Source organism: Pseudonaja textilis, chromosome 2 (assembly GCF_049901715.1).
Source record: "Pseudonaja textilis isolate UNSWEBS1 chromosome 2, rPseTex1.2, whole genome shotgun sequence".
NCBI lineage: Eukaryota > Metazoa > Chordata > Lepidosauria > Squamata > Elapidae > Pseudonaja > Pseudonaja textilis.
In genome coordinates, this window is record NC_141991.1 from 216,335,655 (window position 1) to 216,345,090 (window position 9,436).

At 38.9% G+C, this 9,436-nt stretch overlaps 1 protein-coding gene across 1 annotated transcript; it reads left to right on the top strand.

Annotated features, from left to right (window-relative positions):
- Positions 1–1,614: 1,614 nt before the first annotated feature.
- Positions 1,615–9,119, top strand: GLRX (glutaredoxin). Its single transcript, XM_087927033.1, has 3 exons — positions 1,615–1,982; positions 5,785–5,897; positions 8,914–9,119. The coding sequence occupies exons 1-2, from the start codon at positions 1,776–1,778 to the stop codon at positions 5,893–5,895; spliced, it is 318 nt and encodes a 105-aa protein (XP_087783159.1). The 5' UTR covers positions 1,615–1,775; the 3' UTR covers positions 5,896–5,897; positions 8,914–9,119.
- Positions 9,120–9,436: the final 317 nt, after the last annotated feature.

The window sequence follows — 9,436 nt, forward strand, 5'->3', positions numbered from 1 at the left end:
GAATTAACTTGGGTTACCTGTTGTAATTTGTTTGATCAGTAGAAGAGACTCAATGCCGATGTATTTTTGTGCAATTGTGTTTGCATAACTTTAAATTAATTGTGTTTTTCCTCCATTACCCCAAATGGTACCCCAGGTCAGACAATATATTCAGTCATAACTAAGCACAATTTCACAATTCATAACTATACACAACATTCTAGGGTAAATGTAACTGATTGCTTATGGTTCAGCATTTTGTGCCAATACAGCAGTTACTGTGGAGCTGTAGTCAAGCAATCCATTGTATGACACAAATATCATAAATCTGTATCCATATGGGTAGATAGGCTATATCTCTTTCAAGGAATCAAGCAGCAACATCTCACAAGATGGGTTCTTTACAGGATTAGGCCAGTAATTTCTTCTAACAACCAGTTCTCCAAACTGCTTAGAATGTTAACAACCAGTTCTAGTGAATAGGTGCGAACTGGTAGAATCCCACCCCTGTATGTGATTGATTGATCAGAGCACGTGTTTTAAATAGAGATTGGTAAAAGCCTTAAGGACTTTTCCCCTCATACCTCTGCAGCTCCTCTGACTGCACTTCTTAGGTGTAATAGGTAAAACTTCCCATTGTGAAAACTGCAACTTCACCTAGACTAGTGGTGTCAAACTGGCGACCTGCAGACCGGATGCGTTATGTGCAGGCCATGCCCACCCCAGCTCTGCAAAGACAAAAAATCATCATGATTCCTCATGTGATGCACCCGTGACCTAGACTTGGTACACTGTAACCCTTCACATAGATTAAAACAAAAATTCTATCCTCAAAGTACATCACCCTGGTTAGCCCTGTTCTTTTATCATTAGTGCCCTGCCCACTGTAATCACTACTCCCTTCCTCAAATATTAAGGTAGTCTCTGGTCATCAAAATTTCTCATCCCTACTTTACAATGTACTCCATTGTGTATTAAAATGTGTGTTGTAGGAGAGCTGTATTAGTTTGTAATAGCAAAAAAAAAAAAATGAGAAAAAGACTGGTGGCTCTTTTCCCAGCCCATGGATTTTATTCAAAGACATGCAACTCGTGAAAGTTTATGCCTTTCCAAAAAAAAAAAAAAAATTCTTAGGAAAGATGGTACCAGACCTCTTCAGAAAAGTGAGCATTCTAGAAAGACAGTTGATGGTTCCAATCAAGTGGCTCTTAATTCTATTGACATGTCCAGAAATATCGCAGTTGATAAAATAAACAACGTGTAAATGCATTAAGGTAAAGGGGCAGAGATTACTGGTTTCATGGTATATATTTGACTGTATTTATTGGACAAACTGATATTCCACCCTTCCAATAAATTCCCTATGCATCTATGCATGTTTTCTGCAATTAGATCACCCTTTCAAACCTTCATCCTGAGGAGCAACTTTTGGTTGCTATAAATCTCTCTTAACAACAGTAAAGCAGGCAAATCCAAACAAAACACAGCCAGCAATAATCAGTTGTGCAATTTGTTAACACTCAGTGACAGAATCATTTCACATCCTGAGTGGGAAGTGCCTACATATTTCTACTAAGCAATAGTTAAAAGACTAAGCAATCATTGTGCATAGCTCTTTAACAATAACAAACAGAGAAGTAACTCCTCCTACAGGATGTTGGCTCCAAGAGGAAGAAAGAGGCTTGAAACTCATATAACCTTACTTCTGTAGTGCAGCTGAGTTTTTGCTTTCTGTTTTTATTCCTCTCAACCTCAGAATTGGGCTCTTGTTGCTGGGAATTACTAAGAATTTTAGGATGGCCCAGCAATTTGTAGCTAGTCATATTGCATCTGATAAAGTGGTTGTATTTGGAAAGAAGAGCTGCCCTTACTGTCACAGTGCTCTAGATCTTCTGAAAGAACTTAATATCAAGCCTGGGCACTTGGCATTTATTGATCTCACAAATCAAAAGAATATGGATGACATTCAAGACTATCTTATGCAGTTAACGGGTGCCCGAACGGTGAGTTTCCTTTAAAAACAGAGTAAAAGTTACATCTGAGTGAGATCATGTGTTTTGCCTTCTTGGTATGTAAGGAAAAGATCTGTGTTTTCATGTGTCTGTTTTTCAATAATATAACCCACATAATATGCTCTTTTAACAGTTGAACTGTTGGTACAATATTGCTTTTCCAACGTGCTGAAATGTGGGTGAGGCAATAGCTGAGTAATCTGCAACAAAGTCAACAGTGAAATGTGATAAATCTCAATAAAAATTGAAATTGCAAAGGCAAGGAATACTGAGCTCTCATGGCTGCTAAACAGTAATATGGGTTGTTCATAATCTTTAACCTAACAAAGCTCAGAAAAACGGATAACATGAGTCATGTGCTCTTTGTGTCTAAATATAGCTTGTTTCTTCATCTGGGTCCTCAGAATGTAAAGTGCTCAGAACAGTGCTCCCTTCTATTTTTGCTAAATCCTTACCCGGCATCTTAGACTGCGAGGGATAAAATTTGAATCCTGGATCTGTCTTTGGAAACAACACTATTTAGGGACAAGAGTGCAATGTCTTTTTGAAGTCATGGGAATATAAATGAATAGACAAACCGTGATCCATTGGTCATTCTTTCAGAGATCAATTGAATGACCATGGGCGGCGGGGGGGAGCAATGGGAAAGGCAGTAATTTCTGACGTCCTGCTGGCTTCCTGGTTAAGGTTGTTTATGGGAAGTTGGCAGAGAATGTCAGAAATCATTCCTCTTCCTCCTTAGTTAACCTATGGGATTTCCTGCCCCTTTCCTGGGAGGGGTGATGAACAAAAGGACTGAGGACTATGAGGATAACTGCATTCCGAATCTCTCCAGGGAAAAGAGGGCTCACCTATTGACTGATAGCATCCCCAGTCAGCCCTAACTTTCCAGCAGGCATCCAAGTCACTGCCTTGTCTTTCCCTCATTGCCCACCACTGTTAAGCTATTTCATATTTAGGTCTCAGTTCCAAAGCAGTCAATCACTCTTGCCTGTTGGGCTTTACCACCAACCAATTCCACAGCAACCAGAGGGGGTCAGAAAAGAGGGCAGGAATATACCTCTCCCATATTCCTTTACACTGTGTATCTATGGGTTTGGGGGAAACGTAGCTGGAAGAAGCAGCTGTGCTGCAGCAGCAACAATTTTGCCAAATTTCAATCCCATGATAGTAGTGGGTCCTGGGTTTTGGATGCATTCTTTAAGCCAGCCCATTTCTGGTATGTTGGTTCAAAAATTGTTGCACTGTGATGCACCTATTTGTCTAATTGAAGGTTACAAGCCTTTAGTAGTATATAAACCAATATATTGCTTTTAACTTTTGCAAGACATACATACCCACTTTCTCAGTGGTTATTCTGAGAGTTCTCTAGTGGATGCTACACTGATGAAGGCTGAGGTACATTTGCATATCACTGAGTAAGTGCAAGTATCATTTGGTGAGGGAAAATTGTGTTGCTTTTTCCTAGTCATAGTGCACATTATTTAGAACGGTTGAGAAATCTTCTACCAAATAGGGTTTTGGTTTTTTGTGGAAAATATAGTGTATTCATTCCATAATCTTGGAAGTTCTACAACTTATCCATGACTAGCATGCAGTAAAATGGAGAATTTGAAATATTCCCACACAGCAGACATACTTAATAGGAAAATATCACATCTGTATTCTGAACCACCTGCATTGCATATAAGTAATGTATTATAAGGATGAAGTTCCATATAAATTTATTTCATATTGCAGCAGAGAAAACAGAAAGCTGGATTCCTACTTTGTGTTTACAGCTATGTAACTAAAATGTTTCTTTATATGCAAAACAAGGGCCAAATAGCTCAATAGTAGTAACTGTGAGAGGGATCTCAGAGTCCTAGTGGACAACTGTTCAGGTAATTCCCTGTTAGGAGAATGAGTGCATACAGGGAGACGTATTTGAGAGAAGTGTTTGAATAAGCACACACAGCACACAGATACACTGTACAGTAAATGTAGGTTTTTACTTCCCTAAACGTTTAAGCAAAGTTCAAATAAGCAGTCCAAAGTCATTCACAGGTTAAATCAGTCAGTTTTCAGTCCAGGGATAATCCAATAACAAAGTCCAGTGTCAAAAACAATTCAGTATCAGACTTACATCAAATCCAGAGTAGCAGCCAATTAAGGAACGGCAATACTCTCCAACAGACAGAAACAGACTCACTCAGACACACTCTCTTCTGAGACTAAGACTAAGACTAAACAACCCAGGTTTCTGGCTCCATCTTATGGCTGTTTGAGAAACCACACCTAAGTACAGTTTTGCATTTTCTTAAAAATACAGTATTAAAATGTCTATCCTGGTTTATATATTGTCCAACCCAAATAGCTGACTCATATTCCTAACAACGACCATTTAAATATGAGCCAGCAGTGTGCAGCAGCTGTCAAAAAAGCCAACACAGTTCTAGGCTGCATAAACAGAGGGATAGAAACAAGATCACATGAAGTGTTAATATCACTTTATAATGCCTTGGTAAGGCCACACTTGGAATACTACATTCAGTTTTGGTTGCCACAATGTAAAAAAGATGTTGAGATTCTAGAAAGAGTGCAGAGAAGAGCAATGAAGATTATTAGGGGACTGGAGGCTAAAACATACGATGAACACTTGCAGGAACTTGGTATGTCTAGTCTAATGAAAAGATGGACAAGGGGAGGTATGGTAGCAGTGTTCCAATATCTCAGGGGATGCCACAAAGAAGAGGGAGTCAAGCTATTGGCCAAAACACCTGAGGGCAGGACAAGAACCAATGGGTGGAAACTAATCAAGGAGAGAAGTAACTTAGAACTAAGGAAAAACTTCCTGACAGAACAATTATTCAGTGGAACAACTTGCCTCCAAAAGTTATGAATGCTCCAACACTGGAAGTTTTTAAAAAGATGTTGGATAACCATTTCTCTGAAGTGGTGTAGGGTTTCCTGCCTAGGCAGTGGGTTGGACTAGAAGACCTCCAAGGTTCCTTCCAACTCTGTTATTCTATTCTATTCTATTCTATTCTATTCTATTCTATTCTATTCTATTCTATTCTATTCTATTCTATTCTATTCTATTCTATTCTAGATTTCTCAGCCTTCAAAACACTATATATGACAAACAGTCCTGGGGCATTTCGGCCCCTCCAGAGAATAGTCCCAAGTAACTAATGTGAAATCAGCTTGATACCTTTTTTACTCTCTCACTTAATGGTTGAAGTATCTCTTCCCTTTGCTTGTCTCAAGAAGGAGGCACTGTAGGGTGAAAGAAGCTAGTTTCACTTAATAAATTACTACATCTAAAAGGCATAGAAGCAGTGTGAATGAAAATGGATCCACCATCCTCCTGTGCAAGCCTTGCAAAATGAAAGCATCTTTGGCAAATTATGGTAATTCTGAACTTTATTCGGTTTTGCATTTATTGTGGCGGACCCCATATATTTATAGGAACACAAGTTAATTTAAAATCAACAATTTATGTTACAAAATAGAATGCCATAAAAGTAAAAAAAGAACTGACACCAGTTAACTAGAGCAGAGTCCCAAAATCAATGCCTTCCGAAACCATGGAGTGTCCTTGCAGTGGACAGCCCTAACATATTTAAATAACAATGAAATCTCCAGGATTTGTCTTATTGGCATGACATTTACTCATAGCTAATGATGTAGCTTCTAGCCTGTTCCTTTTCCTTACCTTGTCATTTGTTACTCTAACAAAGTTTGTTTTATGCCAAGACAGAAGTCTAAAGAGATTTTGTCTGCTGAATAATACATTTTGTTTGCCTTCTAGGTTCCTCGAATTTTTATTGGGGAAACATGTATTGGTGGTTTTACAGATCTTGATGCTCTAAACGATAGTGGAGAACTTTCTGTCATGCTAAAAAAGCTTGGGGCCCTTTGAAGGTAAGTATCTAAGGGTGGTTCCAATTAATATAATGGGATAGAGGAAATCAAGATTCCCTTTAAGAAAATTATCATCAGAGAGAGGGTTTTTACCTATAAGAACTTGCAAAATTCCCATATACAAATAAGCAGCATGTTAGTGGCTGCTTTTGCAGATAGCTTAGTTAGTGCACATAACTACACCCAATCAGTTGCATGAAGGCAGAGTTGCTTGATTAGCATATACCTTATTATAAAACATGACTGGTCCATGACTAGCATAGGTACTTTTTTTTTTTTACTATCCTGCTTTTGCCTTTTCTTGGAATTCTTCAGTTGGCTTCAATGCAATCCCCTCCAGATGTTAGCCTGATCATTCCATTACGCTCAGTTTATGGGGACATTAAGATGGCAGTAGGCTAAGTGTACTAACAGACAGTATTCTACAGAAGCATGTAGTTCCTGGCATCCTGTAGAGCAGGGCTATAGTACTTTTTCAATAAAGAGGCCAATGTCCTTCTTACATCTTGTAAAAGCCATATATCTATGGAGATTCTCAGTCATGTTTGTTAGAGGCAACTGGACTTTCTGATTTTTCTTTTAATATGTTTTGCGTCTCATCCAAGAAGCAAAACATCTTCAAAGAAAAACCAGAAAGTCCAGATGCTTCTTGAAAAAGCACCTTTGTAGAAGCCATGTTCGAGGTCATGACATCACTGAACTGGCAAAGGTTGACTTTTTCAGTTTCTTCTGTCTCTCATTCCCTCTCTTCATTTGGGAAAGATTTGGATGTTAAGGTGGCAACATGGGAGCTCTAAGTCTTGCAGAAATTGAGGCATCTATTTTATCTCATAAAACACTACAGCAGTTAGAAGCATTTGCCTCATTGATAATGAGGTTCACTATTTTAAGTATGTAGTGAACGTCCTAAGCTATTAAAATATTAAATATGCTTAAATTATTTGAACTTATAGCATTAGCAATGAGAAGATACTCCCCTGAGATGAACAATGGTGGGCCTTTACTCCAGCATTGAGTTATTCACTCTCCCAAAATTAATAACTTCTACTGAGAGTTACAAGAAGCAGACAAAAATCAAGTACATCCTGAAGGAGAGTTTAAAGCAGGAAGAACAATCAGACTGCTGGACTTGGAACCAAACAAGAACTTCTGAATTAGGATTAAGATATTGTTTACATTTCAGTGCAGAATATGAGGTGCCTAATTTTGCATTTTCTAATAAATATTAAATTTGGTAATCTCAATTTTTCACATTTCACAAGTACTTTGTCAACTAAATATATTTGTTGATACTCTCCTCATATTATTTGGTTAAAAATCTGTAATATAAAGAAAACTTGCTAACTTGCTAGCAAAGTAAGGACATTAATACACACACACACACACACACACACACACACACACACACACACATATATATATATATATATATATATATATATATATATATATATATATATATATATGTGGATCTTTGGTTGTTCGGGTTTTTCCCGCGTAAGATTCAAGTATCTAGGCAACGCTTTCGATGAAGTCTCATTCATCATCTTCAGGCTTCTGTCTCCGGCTCTGTGCTTCTCAGAGTAATGGAGATTGCAGCTGTTTCCTCCTTTTAACTGCCAGTGGGGGTGGGACTTGATTGGGTGGGGGCTTGGCTGTGTTCTGATTGGCTGGGGTGTGTTCTCATTGGTAGGGGGTTTGGCTGTGTTCTGATTGGTTGGGGGTTAGCCGTGTTCTGATTGGTTGGAGGCGTGTTCTGTTCAGGTGGGGGCTTGGTTGTGCTCAGGTTAGTCTTAGTTGCTGGGGGATTTGAGCTGGTGAGCTGTGATCTTGCTGTTTGGCTTCGAGTTCGTGGTCGTGCTGCATCTTCATAGTGGGTGTCGGTTTGCTTCATGTATGGCTCGGAGGGGTTTGAAGTGGGTAGTGATGCAGCTGCAGTGCAGCTTTTGGTCCATGGTCGTGTCTCATCTTCTGAGTGGGTGTAAGTCTGTTTTCTACATGGAAGTGTGGTGGTGGCATCTTGTGTGGCTCTCATGGGTGTGGGTCTGGTGTCCTTCTTCATGTTAGGTACTCGTCTGTTCATGAGACACGACCATGGACCAAAAGCTGCACTGCAGCTGCATCACTACCCACTTCAAACCCCTCCGAGCCATACATGAAGCAAACCGACACCCACTATGAAGATGCAGCACGACCACGAACTCGAAGCCAAACAGCAAGATCACAGCTCACCAGCTCAAATCCCCCAGCAACTAAGACTAACCTGAGCACAACCAAGCCCCCACCTGAACAGAACACGCCTCCAACCAATCAGAACACGGCTAACCCCCCAACCAATCAGAACACAGCCAAAACCCCTACCAATGAGAACACACCCCCAGCCAATCAGAACACAGCCAAGCCCCCACCCAATCAAGTCCCACCCCCACTGGCAGTTAAAAGGAGGAAACAGCTGCAATCTCCATTACTCTGAGAAGCACAGAGCCGGAGACAGAAGCCTGAAGATGATGAATGAGACTTCATTGAAACGTTGCCTAGATACTTCGAATCTTACGCGGGAGAAAACCCGAACAACCAAAGATCCACATACAAATACCCGCGAGAACCTCAGAAAACAAATATATATATATAATTTGCATACAAAATTATCAAGTTCAGTTCACAAACATAACAGATGTTATGTTAGAAATTAAGAAAAAAATTATCTGAGTCGCCCATTATATCTCAGCAGTTTAACATAAGTATATTGAAATATTAAACACTTGCCTTTTCTCCTTCTCCCTCTCCATTCTTTTTCCTTTTTATATTGTAATTTTGCAAACTAGAAAGCAATTATTACCTTGTCTTCATTAACCTATAAACTGCTTTGGCAATCTTTAACTCAAGATTAGACTAAAAAAATACTTCAATATCAGTGTTTCTTAAAACAAAGCTATCTTTTAACATTCAGCTCATATTTTTAAATTGCTCATTTTCCTTTGTGTGGAAATTCTAACTTTTTTTTTTTAACTTTCAGAACAATAACTACAGGATGGAGTTACCTTGCACCTACAGGATTCGGGATTAGATTAATTGCCTGTCCCTCCTCTTCACCCATTTATTTCTGAAAGGAGGCAATAAAAAAAGTTTTGCTTACTTTCTAGCTTCTAAGACACATCTTTACCCTCCCTTGATATCCTTAGTATGTCTATTTCTCTGCTAATAAAATACACATGACCAGAACGAATTAAAAAATGTTTTATTGTCATTTGAACAATTGGTTTATCTCTACTCTCTCTGGGAGAGTTCATTTTTCTGTTCATCATTTCAATTTATGTAGCTGTCCACACATGTGACTTTTCGTGCTTTTTCTTTTTTTGTATTTGCTTTTCTATAATTTACAGCTTTCTTTGAATCCCTGCAATTTTTTCCCTCTCCCCCTTTTATCCCTTATTTAAAAGGCTTCTTGACCTTATTCCAAGGTTTGGGAGCTCCTCTTGTAAATCAGGTCCCATATGATTCTTCAGTGTTGCGGTCCAGATTATCTCTCTCTGATTCAG